General features: G+C 36.0%; 1 protein-coding gene across 2 annotated transcripts in view; it reads left to right on the plus strand.

Annotated features, from left to right (window-relative positions):
• Positions 1 to 3,761: 3,761 nt before the first annotated feature.
• Man1a2 (mannosidase alpha class 1A member 2) overlaps positions 3,762 to 21,128 on the plus strand; it is a 152,445-nt gene continuing 135,078 nt past the window's right edge. Inside the window, exon 1 of one of the 2 annotated variants that reach the window (XM_027940237.2) lies at positions 3,762 to 4,656. In XM_027940237.2, coding sequence (XP_027796038.1) covers positions 4,355 to 4,656 — 302 coding nt within the window. In that variant the 5' untranslated portion in view covers positions 3,762 to 4,354. The remainder of the gene's footprint in view (positions 4,657 to 21,128) is intronic. The other variant, XM_071618229.1, reaches the window with a different exon arrangement.

Consider the following 21,128-nt stretch of genomic DNA (forward strand, 5'->3'; position numbering starts at 1 on the left):
TAATGTAAAGATTCTGTGTTCTCCATATCTGTGCCATCATTTGTTGTTGTTGTTATTATTATTTTTGATAATAGCCATTTTGACTGGGGTGGAATGGAATCTCAATGTAGTTTTGATTTGCATGTCCCTGATGGTTAAAGATGATGAACATTTATTCTTGTGCCCATTGGCCATTTCTATTTCTTCTTTTGAGAAGAAATTCTTCTATTGAGATCTTTAGCCCATTTATTGATTGGATTACTTCATAGCTTTGAGCTATAAATTATCCCTGACCTTTGAGGAAAATGCTTCATAAAGAAACCAAGAGTGGAAGAAGTAGGACTAGAGCCTGGTTCTTCCCCTACATGTTCAGTGGTCATGTCTGATAATTTCTCCTCTAAATCTTCCTTGGACACTTTGGGAACCAATTTAAGCTATGAAGGAAGAGGATAGTAAGTAAATAGTAAATAGTAAGTAAATCAAAAGCCTTTTTTGCTTACAGCTATTTATGTTTTTCTTTCACTCTATGACTTCAGTTTTGCTTAAAACAGGGGCAGACTGTGTGTGTGTGTGTGTGTGTGTGTGTGTATACAAGGTGTTAAAATTATTTTAAAAATGGATGATTCAATGTATGATTAAACCAATATAAGTAACTTTTACATTGCAATACATGAGTGGATTCTGAAATCTGTAGGACTAAATTTTTTGTTAATAATTTAGTAACTCTAATCTCCTACGATATTAACTAATTTATATAGTTTTGTAAAAGGGAAATCACCACTTTATCTGCTACTTTGGAATCCTGTCTGCACCTTTGATCAAAGTATTACTACTCTTTGAAAATGAAATATTCTCTTTAGACCCTCTGAAATGAAATCCTTCTCTGTTATATGTGATTACACAGACACACCAGTTCACACACTGTTTTCTGTTGATTGCTCTCAGAGGGACTGGTGTGTATGTTTACCTAATATGACTAACTTCACCTCTTGAAATCAGACCTTAACTTTTTCAAGTACCAGTTCTTTACATATTTTTAACTTATTTAATTATAAATGTAACATAAAGAGAACACATGGGGGGAAATTATATGTAATATCAGCTATAATTTTTTCAAATATTCTCTTTTATTCCTTTTATGTGCATATTTTTATATACTTATAATTAATGAATGAATTTGCAACTTGCTCTTTTATTTTAACAGTACTGATTCTTTATTCAGTCTTGGCTCTAGAAGAATGTGTGTGTGAGTGCATGTATAAATGGTTCTGATGCTGGTGTAGGAGTATAATAAAATAACTGATGGTATCAATGGCCTTAGAATTGCAGACTACAGTTGGACATCTGCAATAATCACTAATTTAAATAACTGTGCATACTCTCATGATGGAAAAATAATTTTGCAAAACAGGCAAGGGCAAAAAGAGAAAGAGGACTGTATGACCATTGTGATTCTGCAACCTGTACAATCAGAAAAATGAGAAATTATACCCCATTTGATTCAAATGAAAAAAAAAAGAGAAAGAGGGACATATAAGATTTCTTTTAAATTATGAGGTTGAATTTGCAGATGTCACACTTGTCAGCTAGATTATGGAAGGTTTCATATGATTGCTGACGTCAACCTAGATAATATTTACTTTTCAAGGTTTATATAACTTGCTATTTATCAGATCAATATTTATTTCCTCTGAATTTCTCATGGAAAATAATAACCTCAATAGTAGGAAACCAAAGTGTTTCTTTTCCTTTCGCTCTTAGTTTTAACAGTAGAGACTTAAGACACTTTGGGAAGGCACTTTTTTTAACCTATGTCCAAACAAAGCTCACTTTGGATAGGGCACTCTTAAGAGGTGGCCCTTAACATTCTTAGATGTCTTTATTTGGTGAAGCAGGGTCAATGACAATAACTTCTTTTGTCATGTGGTAGGTAGTTAGATATGCAGAGCTTCTAGAAATCCTGCAGACTGGAATGTAATTATGAATTGTGCCATTGAACATGAGACTTTTTTGCTTGATTTTTAATCTAAGGCTGATATTTTTCCCCACCCCTGCTATTTAAGGGCCTCCTCTCAAATCCCCAGTCACCAGTAAGGATGTGTACAGGGAATGACAACTTAATATTGGAATAAAAATCCGAAAGTAATTGGACACGTGTGTGTGTGTGTGTGTGTGTGTGTGTGTATATATATATATATATATATGTCAGAAAACTTTTGGCTAAATCACAACATGGTTCTTCTCAATTACATGGGTAAGAGAACAATCTGTTGTTTTTAAGCCTGAATTAAAACCATACTGTGTTTTGAGTCTTAGCACCTTCAGATTCATCCCTATTAGCTCTTATGGGGAAGGGTGGTGGTAAGGAGCTTGAAGGAGATGACAGGAGAACATGCTCTAGAACTTGAACCATGAGGAAGGTGTTCTCACACGGGGTGGGCAGTGGAGGTAACTGGGTTTCTGAGAAGGGAACCTAACTGGAAGGACAAGGTTGCCATTTTACTTTTAACACAGAACCTGGCACGTGGCTGGTGCTTTCTATGAACTGAGCCTCGGGTGCCCAAAAAACGTGCCCATAGACTGTATGGAAGAAGTTTGAGACCCTTTTCCTGAACCCTGGGGACCAATGGTCTATAACCCCAGACAGGACTTCGACACTGGAAGAGTAAACGTTAACCTCCGCCATGAGCATCCGTCAATCTCAGGACCCCTAGATTCCAGCAAAACCTTGGTCACCTGCCTCGCACCCACTCGCCCCAATGCCGGTCAACCCCACCGGAAGGCGGGGGCAAACTCCGGGTTCCGGAGAAGCTCTCGGTCCAGCGCGGTGGACAACCGTCCGGCTCCCGCCCCCAGATCCCGGCGGCAGGACGCTCCGGGGCGCGGGCGGGCTGGCGGCAGAGCCCGCAGCGGCGCGAGGCCGGAGCGACGGCCCGGCGGGGCGGGGGAGGGGCGGCGGCGGCGCCGGGGCCGGGAGCGTGCGCGCGCACCTCACACTCCGCCGCCCGGGGACGCCCACTCGCCAGTCGGGGCCGGCAGGCCGGTCCGCGCCCCGTCGCCCGCTCCCCCGCCCGACTGCTCTACGGCGTGCGCCCAACGGGTGTCGGCCCCGCGGCGGTTCAGCTCCCTCTGGGCCTACGGAGACAGGGACGAGGCCCGGGCCGCAGCCCCGCCCGCGTGGGAGCGCCGCCTCTCCCGCCGCCGCCAGCGCGAGCGGCTACGAGCTACCGGAGGCAGCGCGGAGGAGGGCCCCGCGGCGGCCGGCGGCCGGGCAGGAAGGAGCCGGAGCCGGAGCCGACCCTCTTCCCGCTGAGGCGCGGTAGCTCCCGCGCGCCCGCGGCCGCCCGCCTCCCCAGGGCGGAGCGAGGAATGAGCAGGCGCCCGCCCCGGGCTCTCGGACCGAGGGCCGGGGCCCGGCTTCCTCCCACGCCGCGGAGGCGCGGGAGTCCGGTCGCTGCGACCGGGCACGGCAGGGGCGGCGGCAGCCTCGCTCGGGGAGCAGGCGCTTGGGTCGACTGAACCGGCCGCGGTGAGGAGGAGGAGGAGCCGGGTGGAGGCGGCCGCCGCGCCTCCCCTCCCCCGCACACGCCGGGGTCGCTCAGTGGCCGCCGGAGGAGGAAGTTCCGCTCCCTGACAGACCGTGCAGCGGCGGCTCCCGGGGCTCAGGTATTGGAGGCGCGATTGCCCTTCGGGCCGACCGTCGAGGGTGCAGCATCGGAGCTGCGCCCGGCGCCCGGAGCCTGCGGGGCGGCGTGGCGAGGCGCGGGCGACCGCCTGCTCCAGCCTGCTGGCTTCACCCGCCGCCGCTGCCTCGGCTTTCCCGCGAGGTGAGATCTTCCTCCCTTTTGGGAGACTTGCGAGGAGACCTGCATTTTCTCTCCCGCCACCGCGAAGGTTAAGAGCCCGTTGAATAGAGACGTCAGAGGAGATTAAGTGGACCTTGCACAACTCCTCGGACCTCGCCAGCCTCCCCTTTGGGGAGGGAGACCACATTTGAGCATCTCACTGGGGTGCGGGGATGGAAGAACCCACCTTGCAGCTTTTCTGCAGTGTGGTTTGCCCGATCTCCTCCCAGGAATGAAGAGGAGACTTCTGATAACCTGATGAAGTCCTCAGAGCCTAATGGCAGGAAGATATCACAGGACATAAAACTAACGATCGTTTGGGAGGCCACCCAGGTTTCCGGATGTAGTTGGACGAGCGTGAAAGAGATACCCTTTTTAAAAAGCACAACACTCCTGTGAAAGGAGAAACATTGAGTTTATTCTTTTTTTTTTTTTTTTTTTTTGGCCAAGATTTTGAAAACGGTTCGATGTCTTGTACATTTGGTGTAAGATGAGAACTTTATAAAGTATTCCGTCCGAGAGCCTAAACGATGACTACCCCAGCCCTGCTGCCCCTGTCTGGACGCCGGATTCCACCTCTGAACCTGGGGCCGCCCTCCTTCCCACATCACAGGGCCACCTTGAGACTTTCCGAGAAGTTTATCCTTCTCCTTATTCTTAGTGCCTTCATCACCCTGTGTTTTGGGGCATTTTTCTTCCTTCCAGACTCTTCCAAACACAAACGCTTTGACCTGGGTTTAGAAGATGTGTTAATTCCTCACGTAGATGCCGGCAAAGGGGCTAAAAACCCTGGAGTCTTCCTGATCCATGGACCTGATGAACATAGACACAGGTTTGTTTATTTCAGAAATTCTGGTGTTCACATTTGGCAGAGCAAGGTACAGTCATTGCATGTAATATGGTGGTGCTTTTTTTTTTTTTTTTCTTTCTTTTTTTCTTTTTGGGCAGTAAAATGTAAAAGAGTCCTAAGAGTTGCATTGCTAGTTTAAAACTGAGTGGAATCGTGGACTGGAAAGATTGCTAGAGTCCCATTTCAAATCCAGCTCCTTTGTTTATTTTTTAATAAGAGTAATGCTTGTGTTCAGTGTTGTTTGATGTTGACAATTGGGAATGGAGGTTTGAAAACAACCTAGAGAAATAATGGCATATGCTGTGCCTACAGTTTATCAAGAACGTATTGCATTCACTCATCATGTCACCATGTGGAATCAGTACATTGACAGCTCCCATGTGTTTGCTCTCCCAAAGGGCTCTAAATCTCTGGCTTACAGTTTAAAACTTAGTAGTGAATCTTAGCTTTGTAAATGACTAACATGGGAAGAATATCCGGAATATAACATGGTAAAAAAAAAAAAAATCCTGCTTTTTGTTATTTTCAGGGACTGTGTGTTGGTGTTTCATATGGAATCAGTTTAGTTAGCTATTATCAAGTCATTCACTTTGGGAATCTTGTGGATAGATTTAGGTTTTTCCCTCCCTCATAATTTATTTTTTTCTCTGATCTTTTTGTTTCAGTATAAGAGATGGACTGTTAAGCCTTAACTATTGGTCAGTTAAGGGGTTCACATTCTTTCAGATCACCAAATATGAAGCGAGCTCTTGGAGATTGTAGCCAAATTAGGATGAATTCAAAGCCTTAGTTACAATCCCTTTAAATCATTTATATATTTTTACTCAAAAGAAGACTTTGGGAAGTAGTTTACTTTTTCTAAACCTATCCCATTTATTTTTGAAAATAATTTTTGAGTATGAAGAAAAGTCACATGCTTGAATTCAGTTTTCAGCTTATGTTAAGTTTTAACTTTTAATCGAGCATGATGATTTTGAAAAAGTGTGAGTCCAAGTTCAATACTTGGGAAAATACACTGTTGTAATGTTGTTTTTCCCGTTTCTTAAACTATTTAATTCATTACTTGATTGATGATTCTTTGACTTTTAGTTGAACCTTTTGGAGTAGTTCTACATTTTTCATACCATTCTTCTATAACTAAGTTATTTGGGGATTTTTGCTATTTTCAACTTTTGTATTCTTGTAGATTGTTTCTTTCATTTTGCTTTTTGTGACTTCGAGAAAAGTCTAATGTGATCTATGAAATGTTACTGAAAAATTAGCAAAGTAGTTTTCCTTGAAGATCTTATTTCCCATTTTATTTATATAAACTATGATGAATGTTTTTAAAATATATATTATTTAGGACTAGCATCCAAGCTCTTTGTCACAGCCATGCATTAACATTATTTTTTATTAACAGTAAGCTGTCATAAACTAAGCGGTTTCCTTTATATTGTGTGATCTAAAAGTTTAAATAAATATGGGCAATTTTCAGTTTAAAACATCACATAGTAGTTGAAATTAAAAATTTGAGTGAAATATATTTGCATTTATTCAGGTTTAAAAAGTTTGCTTAAATTGTATAAGTAAGAATTCTTTAATTTATATAGCCCATGCATACATGTATATATATTCTTGCTATCTAAAATTCCTAGGTTCCTAAATTTGGAGATTGGATGTAGAGTTCTGATGGCAAAGGGTGGTTTGTGACCCAAATTCTGATTTTTGGAGAGTAAGAACTCAGATAGCAAATGATGCATGTGAAAATTTATTGGAATCTTTTTGGTTCTTGAATTTTGGAAAGTGAGAATTTGAATAGAGTTCAGTTAGTGAAGGATCTCTGTATTAGCTTATATATATATATATATATATATATATATATATATATATATAATTTCTGTGGTTATATAATTTTATTTTTTTAGTGTGTTTTTTTATGCTTACTCTCATCTGGAAATGTAGCCCATAGTGATAAAAATTCTGTGAGAAGGAAATGAATTTTAAATTAAGTTTAAAATGTGGAAACACAAAACATCAAATTAATATGTAAATATTAACTTAATTAAAATATTTCAGAAAGATGACATCCCCACAGAATTGGTTGGTACTGGGATCATCCATATTTTGGGTGTGGATAAAAAGCTTAATTTAGAAGGCATAAATTGACAATTTATCTTAATTTTGTGTGTGTGTGGAAGTGTTTGGGGAGAGGCATGAGGAACCTTACTTTAATAAGCATGGTCCTTATTCCTTATTAACAGTACTTAGGAGATACTTCTTGGACTGGTGTTTCTTTACTAATGGATCATTTAGTATAGTAGCTTGATGTTTACTCTCTGGAACACATGGGTTCATACTATAGTTTGCAACTGATTAGATGTGGGATCTTTTTAAACTCTATGCCTAAGTTGTTTCCTCTGTATGACAGTAGCATCTATTTTGTAGGTTGTCATATTGAATCAAATAATACATGCAAAGCACTCAACGTAGTTCCTAGCATTTATTTAATTAACCATACATTTTTAGCTATTATTATCAGTAATCATAATTATAGTTGAATATTTTAATTTGGACTCTGCTTTAAATATTGTATATGTTCCTGAAAAGTTGGGTGTCGTTTGGTTTATATCTTAAAAGTACACTAGAATCTTATTGTCTAAAGGAACATTTTATAACCATACCACTGTTAGCAGCAAATGTATATTGCATGTGAGCTGCCAGGCCCTATTTATATGGAGCTTCCTTATTTAGGAGGGATGATGGGCATTAAATAAATAATGTTGGTTTCGAAGCATAATGAGTGCAGTGAAGTTGTGATCACAGCACATAATGGAGTTAGAGTTACTTAATATATGGAGTGGGAGTACAGGGCAGTGACAATTAGGGAGGCTTCATTGGGAAGCAAGGGCTCAGAAACTTTGAGTAGGAAATCACTAAATGAAGTATAAAGAGGGGAGGGGGGAGGGGAGAAGTGGCCAAAGAGGTGACACTTGTGAGACCCCTAAGGTAAAACAGCTTAAGGTCATTGAGGATCTGCTCAGTGTTAAAGTATGGTTGATGTAGAGAGGGACTGTGTGGGGCCAAGTGAGGAGACTAGATGAGAGGTGTGATTTGGCTTGTGTGCATGTTTTTTGGGCCTCTTTAACATTACAGAAGTTTGAAGTAGTTGCCAGCATTCTCAGATCAGGAGATTTCACATGAAATTCTGGGTTTCTGATTTCTTTTAAAAGATTAGATAGAGGACTGGGTAGCATCCAAGTTTGCATATTCTGATGGTAACTCTCAGCTCAAATCTGGCAGCAACTGCTCCCTCTAGAGGGGCACGTGCTCTTCATTTTATGCCACTCAATTAAGGTGTCAAATAAGTAAATGAAACGAATCAATATTTAACCTGGTTGTTTTTGAGTTTGTAATCCCTAGGCAGTAACCTGGAAGGTTTTCTATTTAGTATTTTGGTCTTTATCACAAGTGTATTAATGGGAAGATATTGATGCAAGGGTATGACATGCTCATTTTATATTTTTTTAAAAAGTAAACAATCTCTTTTGTTCAGGAGGGCAACCAGATAGGAGGGGTTAGGTCACAGAGGATATTGACTTAAACTACAGTGGTGATGTGGGGAGGTGAGAAATTAGTGAAGAAAAGAGATTAATTTAAGAGATGTTAAATTGTTCGGTTTTGTAGAAAGTCGTGGTTGGTGGGAATATGGGGACTGAGGGAGGAGGAGGAGGTAGTCCAGGTTAACTTAGAGGTTTCTGGGTTGTATGGCCATGGGCTATATTTATTTATATTACTTATATTTTATATATCTATGTCATATTTGTACTATATTTAGCACCTGAATTTATTCAATTGATAGTATATTTTTATGAGGAAACAAGTATGTTTCCTTCTGTTAAGTAGTATACAAATAACCCAGAGTTTTCAAACTGTATTTTATATATTATGTATAATATATATTACCACCTTGAAGGTGGTAATGACATGTAATTTGGGTTGATTATGGTCATTTGTAGCATTTGTGACTTAAAGTACCTCATATGGGAATTGGTTATAATATACATCAATGTTGTTGCAATATCATCATAATTTGTGTATGTAAAAGACATAATTATAATTTTCATTTTTGAAAGTGGCATTTGTTTATATAATGGCTTTATATAATAAACTCTGTGTATGTGCATGTGAGTGTATGTGTGTGTTTCAAAAAAAAACTTATTTGAACATCCAGTAAGTTTCCTCTTCTAGTCAGAATTTTGTTAGTCTAAATTGAATATTTGAGGTTCAGGAATATGAGTACCTCTGTTAGTTTCCTCCAAGGGAAGAACATATAGGCTTTGGTGTAAGGAGGACCTAAAGTTGCATCTTGGTTCTACTAATTAGTTAAGTTGCTTTGTTCTAGACATAATTGTTCTAAACCGGGGCTGGCCAACGCAGTAGCTTTTAGTCACCTAAGACTTCTGCATTTTTAAAGTGGCTGGTACAGATTGCACTGAATTTTAGTGAGTTTTTTAAGTTCTTTATACCATGATTTGGAGTTTTGTCTTTTATTACAAGAGTACAGATTTTGTGGCTCCGGAAACTGAGGCAGGAGGATTGCAAAAGCAAGTTGCTAAGCATTTCTGTGATACCCTGTCTCTAAATAAATACACAAAATAGGGCTGGGGATATAGCTCAGTGGTTCAATTCCTGAGTTCAATCCCTGGTACCAAAAAAGGAAAAAAAAAAAAAAAAGTACAGATTTTAAATCTGACTGTTGCAATTTTAGTTTTCATGCCATCTTTCCTTATCTCATTTCTCTTCTGTGCCTTTCCCCCCGCCTCTATCCTGTTCTCAACTTAAGACTTTCTGCTCCTTGGTTTCATTGTTTTATTCTCTAATAAGTCTTTTGGATATTATATTTCCCTTGTAATTTATTGCCCCCACTTGGCTCTTGAGTATTTTCCTATTTCTCTTTACTTAGATTTGAATTATTTACTATTTGTTTATACTTGACATTTGTCAACAACAGAGTGGTGTAGATGCCTTTGCTATATTATTTATTGATTTTTAAATATAGTATTGAGTGAATACCTTTCTAGCTTTGTAGTTGGAGAAAAGTTGATCTTTCAGCTCTCAGTCTGTTTGCCTCTGTTCTGTCGATGATAAGTAGCATTTTTAGTAGTCTCAACTCTTTTGGTACTAGAGTAGGTTTTATGTAATTTCCAAAGTTAGAGTAGAGTTCGCAGGATAGATGGTCACTAAGATTTTTTTTTTTGTCTTGTCCTTCTGTTTGCAGGATAGACAGTCACTAAGATTCTTTTTGTCTTGTCTGTCACCACCCAGATTGTGGTGGTTCTTCCTTTTGTCCTCCCACAAGAACATAGTTAGGTTTGGAATGGACTAAGTGGAAAAGAAAGTTCAACAGTGCTCTGACTGCATAGAGGTCTCTTTTCCATCTTCTCATTGGGACAGACCAGTGACTGAGATAAGGAACAACTGGGATAGTGTAGTAGTTTAGGCTTTCTTTCTTTTCTCTCTCTCTTTTTTTTTTTTTAGTGCTGAACCAAGGGCCTCACGCATGCTAGGCAAGCACTCTGCCACTGTATATCCCCAGTCCATAGTCAGGTATTTTTTGTTCTATGAAGATAAAGTAAGGCTTGGTTTTTGTGAAAGTTATGGGTTAGTGGAGAGTTCTTCCAGATTCTGATGTAAAAATTCATAATGGCTATTGTTTTGATAGTTTTTAGGTTTTTTTTTTTAAACATTATTTTCTGTGCCTTTTGCAAATATTATGATAATCTGGAGGAAGCTGTATTTGAGAACTACTCATTAGATGACATTTCGCATACTCTATATTTAAAGTCAAATTTTGATCCAAAACAAAATAACCATGACTTTGCTATTTTATTTGTTCAGCAGTTTTTTAATAAAATGCCAAATTTATTAGTATGTATTTCATTCTTCTCCTTAGGAATAGACTATTAGTGTGGCATGGTTAAAATGCAAAATGCCAGGGTATAAGTTCTGATTTTCATGTTGGTTATAGTGAGTATTGGATATTCTAGGAATTAACAATATAAAATGCCCATAATAGGTGAACAGTATTTATTGAATGTAGTTAAATAATTCAAGGAAATAAAATTTGTTCAAATAGTTTGTTTACTCTAAAAGCTATAATAGCCTCTATATAATTTCCATTGGATTTCATAAGAAGAGTTGTAGAGTTAGAAATATTTACTTTCTCTTATTTACTAATATTTACTTGGCTCTCTTATTAAAGTATTAATAGTCCAAAATATTAACATTGCTTTGTATTGATTATATAACTTCTATAGCATAGTTTAAGATTTTATTTTTAATCGTCACTTTTTATTGTAAATCTGTACTTTAATATTGTAAATCTGTACTGAAATATTTTGAGTTATTTTTGTTTAATATCGATTCCTAATAGTATATTTTGACCTTCAGCATTCTTGTTAATATAATTTTAGTTATTAATAGCTGAAATAGCCCAAATTCACATATAGATGAATTACTTTAGCTTGCCTGCCATTCTGTAGTCTTTTTTTAAATTAAATGTTTCATATGTATCATCTGTGATTACACATGTAAAGCATTTTATAGTCATTTGCTTACTTATCTGTCTCCCTTAATAGGACATGAATTCTTTTGAGAACAAATGACTATATTTATTTATCTTTGTTTTTCTAATGCTTGAAGTACATTTGATCCTTAATAAAAGTATATTTCTACTGAATAAATATTGTCTGCAGTAAGATGACAGATTCCCTGAGTATAAAAGAATTGCAAGAAAGCATTGAGAGAGAAAATGCAAAAGTAGGAAGAATGATGCCTGAAATTGATAATACAGTCTTTAATAAAGGCCCTTTATACAAAAGAATAACAGATTAGAAATAATTAATTTTGGCCCTATCCATGACAAATTTATTTCTGTAAATGTATCTGAAACATTCTGCATGACCCTACAGTGAATTTCTGCCACTTCAAGAAAAAAGGAAAACAATAGAGAATATGTGATGAGTTTTTCATATATTTAATCCTCTTTAAACTTCATATGAGATCTATAAATTAGGTATCATTGATTTCATTTTTATAGGTATGAATGCTGTAAAATTTTTATAGGTATGAAAAGCTGAGTTGTTCACATTGAAGTTAATTGTCTACTAGGAATCAGTAGTATATGATAAGCATTAATTGATTTTTTAATGGGAAAACGTTATGTTCACTGTTGTTTTGAACATTATAAAAATATTTAACTTATAGTTTGGACTGAATTTACATATTTTTTGGCTAGGAAAATCATTTTGCTACTTTAATTTTCCCTAACTCTGCAAATTCTGTCAGAAAAGTTATTTTTGCTTGCCATTGAATTTTTTCCCATTTTTTTTGATTGGTGCATTATAGTTGTAAATAATGGTGATTATTTGAATTTTTGCTGGAAATTTTTTCCTATTGGAACATGGTTGAAATGAAACCTGAACTGGAGATTCATTATTCAGACTGGGTTTTAGGATTTATCATTCTTTATGATAAATCATCTTGAAAGGTTATGTTTTCCATTGATCTGTCTTGGAATGTAATATGGTCCAGAGGGACGGCATCATTATATATTTAAAAGAACATTGGGTTCAGTGTTAAAGAGTTAGGTAGGGGCTCTAGTTTCAGCCTGGTCCTTTGTTGTTGAAGTGTATTTAGATAAGCTGTTAAATTTTCCTATACCTTAATATCCTTATTTATGAAATGAGGGAATTGATTAAGTCTTTTCTTTCAGTTCATGCATATGAAACAAATAATTTTATGAAATAGGGAACTCTGATGAGTGTGTGGTAATTTAGTTCAACATCACAAATACTGTGAAGATAGAATGTAGTCTACTAAATAGGAATTAATGTCATTTTGTATAAAAATTGTTTCAAAATCATTTTAGAATTACTAAAATTTATATGTTATCTGATTATTTACATAATGAAATTGTACAGATTTAAAAAGTGGAAATGAATGAAAAGACTGTTTATATATTCTTATTTCTCATTAGTTTAAAAGTATAATTTATTAAGCATTTTATTTGCAAGCCTGAAGGTAAAGGGTGTTTTTACAAAAGTGTTTCTAGATATTATTTTGAGCTCTGGTTAGCAAGCATACTTTTTCATTTGTTACCTAACATGTTAGGATAGATTCTGTGGAAAATGGGGTCCTTGAGTAATTGAGGCCTCAGGCCCTGTGGAGACTCATACTACTCCTGAGGCACAATTTTCTTTGATTTAAGACTTTAATTTTCTAACTTTAATATTGAGAGATACCATTAAAAGTGTTCTTTTCTATTCTTCATGTTTTAACAAGAACTTTTTGGATAAGTTATACAAATATGGCATTAATAAACATTTACCTTTTCATGACCTTGATTTTTTTCTTCTCCAGTTAAATAGGCGAAGAAGGTGAACATTAAGTAGTTGTCTTCTCTTGTGAACTCTTATAAATATAAATTAATAGAATTTTCATGAAGAGCAGTGTAGCTATATCAACTAATTTAAAGTGAATATTTTTTTAAAAATTATTATTATTTTATTTGTGGATAGACATAATACATTTATTTATTTATGTGGTGCTGAAGATTGAACCTAATGCCCCATGCATGTGAGGCAAATGCTCTACTACTGAGACACAACCCCAGCCCCTAAAGTGCATATTCTTTAGATTTAATAATTCTTCCAGGAACTTATCCTTGGGAAAGTACATCAGTGCACAAAGAAATGTTCCGGAATATCCCTTGAAGCTGTAACATGACATGTTGTAAATGATCCAAATGTCTGTCAACAGAAGATTAAATAAATGTTCCTGATATGTCAGAGATTTTTTGCTTTGCCGGTTTTAATAGTTTTATAATAGTGTATTTTAATATATCATAGGTTAAGTCCTCTGTGTCATTTTTTAATAAAAGTTGTAAGCATCTATAAAACATCAACAGAAAATTAGTGAAGGTTGATGCACTATTTAGCTTTGTTATATACAAACATTTCCTTATGTTAGCTGAAGATTAACCTTCTTGCTTTCTCAAAGTAAATCTTTATCCTCATTTGGACAGTCATTTTTAGTACATGTTCTTAAACATAATAAATTATCCTACAGGGTTTTTTTTTCCAGCGGCATCTTTGCTGCTTGTGTATGTTAATGTTAGTTTATATTCATTTAGGTTGTTCCACTATATGAGTGAACTTCAAAATATCTGTATGTTCTACTAATGATGGATCATTTTAGGTTTATTTCTTTGCTTTTTCTTTTTTTTTTTTTTCCTCCCTGCAAAACCATTTCTTTACATGTATTCTTAGGCACATGTGTTTTCTGCCAAGTTGCAAACGTAGAATTCATTACTGGATTATAGGTTATGTTCAGCATTGACTCTAAATTTTGTTACTAATAAACCGTGACACTTCAGAGCTATCATTTTCACTGCTACCCATATCTCACAAACCATAGTATTACTAGATTTTAAAACTCTTTGCCAATTTTAGTTTACATTTCCCTAGTTATTAATGAGGTGAGAATTTCTTTTAATATACTTACTGGTTGTTTAGGTTTTTTAATCTCTTAGTTGCTTTTTTACTTTTTTTTTGCTAATTTTTCTCTTGGGTTGTTTTGCTTTTTCCTTATTCATTTGTAGAAATTGCTTCGACATTCTGGATAAATTCTCCTTGCTATAGGTATTTCATTTTTATATTTTGTGTCTTTAGTTTTACGAAAGTTTTAAATTTTAATATAATTGCAACTGTCAATATTTTCTTTTATGGTCTTACTATTTTTTTTCTTTTTTTTTTTAAGGTAGGGAAAATGTTCCAGGAATTATAGTCTCCCATGTTTTTAGTGCTAGTAGTTTAAATTTTTTTTTTTTAATATTTAGGGATTTAATCTATTTGGTATTGATTTTTGTTTATGGTGAATTAGGGACTGAATTTATATTTTTCCACATGGGCATCCATTTGTCTCTGTGTTACTTAACGAAGAGTCTTTCCTTTTCCATGAATTTGTTTTGCCGTTTCTACTATATAATATTTTCCATATATTTCTATGTTTTCTAATCTCTTTGTTCTTTCATATATTTCCTTTTGAACAACATGTTATGTTTTGATAAGGATAGCTTTAGATAAGTTCATATTAGATAAACTGCATTTTTCTGTCTTATTCTTCAAAGTTGTTTTTGACCTTCTTAATTCTTAAGCTCTTTCATAGTATTTTATTTTTATCAGTTAAATCCCCCCCCCAACCCCTTCTTACCCCCCACCCCCAAAACAGGGATTGAACCCAGGGTTTTTAACCAGTGAACCACATCCCTAATACCCCACCCCTCTTTTTTTAATAGCAGAAATGCTCTCATCCTGCCAGTATTTAAATTTTTTTTTTTAGTTATTGATGGACCTTTTTTATTTATTTATATGTGGTGCTGCAAATTGAACCCAGTGCCTCATGTGTGCCAGGCAAGCACTCCACCACTGAGCCATAATCCCAGCCCATTTGAGACAGAGTCATGTTAAGGTGCTTAGGGCCTTGCTAAGTTGCTAAGGCTGGCTTTGAACTTGCCATCCTACTGCCTCAGCCTCACAAGCTGCTGGGATTATAGGTATGTGCCACTGTGCCCAGCTATCAGGTAAAATTTTCTTAATTTAAAATAACCATTTTAAAGTGACTATTTTAGTATATTCACAATATTGTGCAACTATTGAAACAATTTCATCACCTCAAAAGGAAACATCATTTCCATTGATCAATACTCCTCACTCTTTCTCCTCACTACCCCTGCCCTCTTCAGTCCTGGCAACCACTGGTTTAATTTTTGTTTGTATGGATTTTTGTGGTCTGTGTATTGCATGTAAATGGAATCATGTGATGTAAGACCCTTTGTGTCTGAATTTTTTCAGTTAGCATGTTTTTGAGGTTCATATACATTGTTCCATCTCTTTATTTCTTCATTCCTTTTTATGGCAAAATAATATTTCACTTTGTATATATATATATACAGTTTGTTGGTGCAGTCATCTGCTGATGGACATTTGGGTTGTTATCACCTTTTTGACAATGATAAGTAGTGTTGTGAACATGTTCACAAATGGATTTAAATACTTATTTTTAGTTTTATTGGGTGTTTCCCTAGGAGTGGAATTGCTGGATCATATGGTAATTCTTGTTTAACTTTTTGAGAAACTGCCAAACTGTTTTCCACAGCAGATGAACTATTTTTCATTTCTACCAGCAATGTACAAAGATTCTAATTTCCTTTTTTATACCCTCTTTGATACTTGTTATTACCCAGTTTTAAAAATGTTCATTATATCCGTTCCAGGGTTATGAAATGGTATCTCATTGTGGTTCTGACTTGCAAATCCCTAATGACTAATGAGGTGATAACATTTTTCCCCCATGTATTTGCTTGCCATTGTATATCTTTTTTTTTGAGAAATGTCCATTCAAGTTCTTTGTCCATTTTTTGAATTGGGTGGTTTTTCCTTATTGAGTTGTAAGAGTTCTTTATGTCTTTGGGACTATGGATCCTTATTAGATATGTGATTTGCAAGTATTTCTTCCCTTTCTGCTGTCTTTTTACTTTTTTGGGGGGCGGGGGGAGATCACAGGGATTGAACCCAGGGTTGCTTAACCACCTAGCCACATCCAGTTTGTATTTTTTTATTTTGAGACAAGGTCTCACTTAGTTGCTTAAGTGACTTATTAAGTTGCTGAGGCTGGCCTCAAACTTGCAATCCTCTTGCTTCAGCCTCCTGAGCTTCTGGGATGACAGTCCCCATTTTGCAAAAAGAATGGAATCAGAGGACATAATGTTACGTGTAATAAGCCAGGTGAAGTAAAATAAACATTACATATTTTCTCTCTTGTGGAAATTACAAGGAAAGAAAAACAAAAACAAAACCAAAACGACTTGGAAGTAGAAGTGGGACTTTTAGGGAAGGAAAAATAGATTGGGGAGAGGAGGACAAGAGGGTTGTAAGGAGGGTAGATATGATCAAAGCTCTGTATGTATGAGAATGTCACAGTGAAAAACATTAATTTGTACAATTAAAACTCATTAATTAAGAATAATAAAAGAATGCAAGATAATTTTGATGACCATTTTAGAAACTGGTTTCCCCGTTGAATGGATTTGCATGCAACCTTGTTGAAAATCAGTTGGCTATATAGAAGTAGATTTTATTTCTGGACTCTGTTCTGTTCCATTTCTGTTCCATGTCTGTTTTTATACACAATAGTTTTCATTATTGTAACTTTGTAGTAAGTTTTGAAATTGGTAAGTGTGGATATTCTAGCTTTGTTACTCTTTCAGTATTGTTTTGGTTATTTGGGACTGCTGGCAGTCCCTTATGAATTTGAAGGTAGACTTTGAAGTTCTGCAAAGATAGCTGTTGGAATTTTGATAAGGAATTACTCTGAATTTGTGGATTGCTTTGGGTACTATTATCATCTTGACAATATGACCAGAAGAGGTCTTTCTATTATTTAGGCCTTCTTTAGTTTAGTTTCTTTCAGCAGTGATTGTAGTTTTCAGTCTCAAATGTTTCATTACCTTTTTTTATTAAATGTATTCCTAGGTGTGCTACTCTTTTTGCATACTATTGTAAATGTGACTTTTTCTCCCCACATTTTTTAATTGGTCAATTGTAGTTGTACATAATGATGGGATTTGTTGTTACATATTTATACCTGCACACAGTGTAACAGTAGCATTTGTCCAGTATCACTCCTCAGTACTTCCTCCCTCCCTCACTCCCTCCCCAACTCCTTGCCCTTGGTCTCTTTCCTCTGCTGATTTCCCTTTGATTTTCATGAGATCCCTAACCCTCTTGCCCCCACCCCCACCACCCCATTCTTTTTCTTTTTCCTCTCCAGCTTCCACATATGAGATAAAGCATATGATCCTTGACCTGCTTATTTTACTTAACATAATGGTCTCTAGTCCTGTCTGTTTTCCTGCAAATGACAATTTCATTTCTCTTTATGGCTGGATAAAATTCCATTGTGTATATATGCCACATTTTCTTTATCCATTCTTTTGTTGATGGACACCTAGGCTGGTTCCATAGTTCGGCTATTGTGAATTGTGCAAATATGACTTTTAAATCCCCTTTTTGATTTTTCATTTTTGGTATGTAGAAACACAACTAATTTCTGGGTGTTGGTTATATACCCAGCAACTTTGCTCAACTCATTTATTAACTCTAATAGTTATTTTGTAGATTCTGTGGGGTTTTCTATATAATCTGTGAATAATTTTAGTTCTTCCTTTCCAATTTAGAGGCCTTTTTTTCTTGACTGATTACTCTGGTATTAAATAGCAGTGGTAAAAGTGAATATCTGTCTTATTCTTCATCTTAGGAAGAGAATTTGTTGTCAGTCTTTTATTGTTAGGGATAATATTAGCTTCTTTGTGGTGAAGAAGTTTCTTTTTATTTCTGGTTTGTTGAGTATATTTATTATGAAAGGATATAGGATTTTGTCAGATGTTTTTAAAAAATTTATTTGTTTACTTATTTGTGTCAATTCAGATGCTGCTGTGTTTTATTCCCTTCATTGTATTAATGTGTTGCATTACATTTGTTGATTTTCTTATATTGAGTCATTCCTGGATTTCTGGAATAAAGTCCACTTGCTCATGGTGTATAATGCTGTTGGAATCAGTTGCTGGTATTTTAATGAGGATTTTTGCACTTGTAAGAGATTTGTCTTTAGTTTTCCTTTTCTTGGAATGCATTTGGGTGGCTTTGGTGTCAGGATAATAATGGCTCCATAGAATGAATTAGGAAGTGTTCCCTTTTCTTTTATTTTAATGACAAGTTTAAGACTGATTGGTGTTAATTCTTTAAATGTTTGGTGGAGTTCACTTGTGAAGCCTTCTGGTTCAGGGTTTTGCAGAATTTTATTTATGACTTGCAGTCTCCTCAGGTAGATGAACAGGAGGGTTTCTTCCCAGAAGTGACCAAGACAGACTTTTTTAGCCTGTGCTGGAGCACATACCAGTTTTTAACCCAGGTGTATAAATAGAAGAAAACAGTAGACTATGTAGCTGAGTGCCTTGCTAGATGCCAGATCTCTTCCCAGATGCTTGGAAGTGCCTTCTTTTTGAGTATGTAATAGTAAATAGTAATTATGGGCTGGTTGACTACCTTCCTACATGTCACCTTGTTATCTGTGCCATATTCAGAATAACTTGGGGTTTTAAGCATATAGGTGGGATTCTTCTCAGTTTTTTAGTGGTATTGGTAGGTCAGCATTTTCCATTTTATTTTAATTGTATTGCCTTAGCAAGTGCTGGTGGGGCGGGGAGTCAAAAGCCTGGTTTTATTCCTAGAATATTTTCCATTCACAGTATAAGAATTACAGAAAGGAATCTTTTTGATACAAATAGTAGAAATCAACTGTAACACGTGCAAAAAATGTATTTATTGGAAGGATATTGGGTGGCTTTCAGAGTTGAATTTAAAGTCTGGAGAACTAGGTTTAGAAAATAGTTATTAAGTAAAGCCAGACTTCATTAAACAAAGCCAGACAGAACCACAGTGAAGTTTAAGGAATAATTAGGTTCCATTGTCATTGTTGCTAATCACCAAGCACTGGTTATGGCATTGCTACCTCATGACACTGGATACCTCTATTTCCAGAGTGATTTCTGAAATTAAGTTTTAATAATATTGGAAAACCTAGAGAATTCTGGATAGTGATAACATGAATGGAATTCTTAAGATATGAACATAAACTCATCAAGGTAGAAGTAAAGGAGATTCCAGGGTTTAATGTGCATAGTCTGGAAGGTATGAAAATACAGAATCTATTTAGAGGGTGGTCAGAGTTGCATGGGGTATTTTTAAAGGCATCAGGGCTGGTAAGGGAGGCTGGGTCTTTAATTTAAATAGGGATTGCCTAAGAAGAGAAGATAATTTGTTTTCCCATTTTTATAGGCGAAAGGTACACAGCTATGATAGAGTAGAAAAACATTAGAGAACCAGTGTTACTGATCCTAATACATTTCTAGCCTAAAGAAGTAGGAAGGAGACCTGATACTGATCTGTTTGAGTTGCTAGATGCTTTTAAAGATGAAGAAGAATGTGCTTCTGTCCCAGAGTATAATTCCCCCAAAGTGCAAGATAGTCACTCTTTAGAAGTTAAGGTATTTGACATTTAGTTCTATATAGGAGATATTGTTTACATTTTACAGCCCAGCAGACGGAGGTATAGAATTTAACTTGTTCCAGATCATGTAAATTTCAAATTTCTCTGACCCTACAGATCATTAAGCAGAATTCACTGATGTTTATCAGTTAATCTGTAGATTATAGCCTAAGTAAATAAAAGATTATCACTAGACTTTTGAAACATCATCCTTACTCTCAGGGAATCTTAAAACTGGATCCCGATTGGAGCCATTCTTTTTCACCGCAACTTTTTTTTTTTTTTGATTGTCAATGGACATTTATTTATTTATTCATTTATATGTGATGCTGAGAATCAAACCCAGTGCCTCACACATGCTAGGCAAGTGCTCTACCACTGAGCCACAGTCCTAGCCCAACACTGTAACTTAATTGTTTTTTTTTTTTTTAGTTCACTATACAAGATAATTTCCTTTGTGAATTGCACACAGTATTATATTGTATAGATATTTAGTTGTTTCAACACCATTTGTGAAAATGAAGACTTTTTCTGTTGAATTTTCTTTGCACCTTTGTTTAAAACTAAATGACCATATATGAATGAATCTGTTTTTGTACTTAATTGTGCATTTTTATGCTACTACTGCATTGTCTTTTTAACTGTAACTTTATACTAAGTCTTGAAATCAGGTAGCTTAAGCCTCCAGTTTATTTTCTCTTTTAAAAGTTGGCTATTCTTGGTTGCATTTCTATATAAATTTAAAATCATCTTTCTAATTTTTCTGAAAAAGCCTGCTGATACTTTTGTTTGGATTGCATCAAATCTGTAGATTAATTTTGGGAGAATTTTTATCCTAACAGTATCGAGTCTTCAGTTTACAAACATGCTATGTAACTTTTTACTTATTTGGATTTTCTGTAATTTCTTTTCAGCCGTGTTTCATAGTTTTCAACATATAGGTCTTAACACATCTTTCTTAAACTTTTTAAAGCAATTCACATTTTTTAATGCTATTTTAAGTGATATTTTTAAAATTTTGCTTTTTTTTTCCTTTGCTGGTAAATAGAAATACATCTGATTTGTTAATATTGACTGTTGTTCAATGATCTATCTTACAAAACTAACTTACTGTATTTTATGGCTTTGTTTTTTAAATTTTTTTTGTAGATTCCACAGAATTTTTACATAATCATCTTTCCTATCAACGAATACAGCTTTATTCTTTCCTTTGTAATCTACATGCTTTTATTTTATTTTTTTGTGCTCTATTACACTTTCCATAGAGTGTCTGATGTGTTATTGAGTTGATGTGGTGAGAGTGG

The sequence above is a fragment of the Marmota flaviventris genome, chromosome 10 (assembly GCF_047511675.1).
Source record: "Marmota flaviventris isolate mMarFla1 chromosome 10, mMarFla1.hap1, whole genome shotgun sequence".
NCBI lineage: Eukaryota > Metazoa > Chordata > Mammalia > Rodentia > Sciuridae > Marmota > Marmota flaviventris.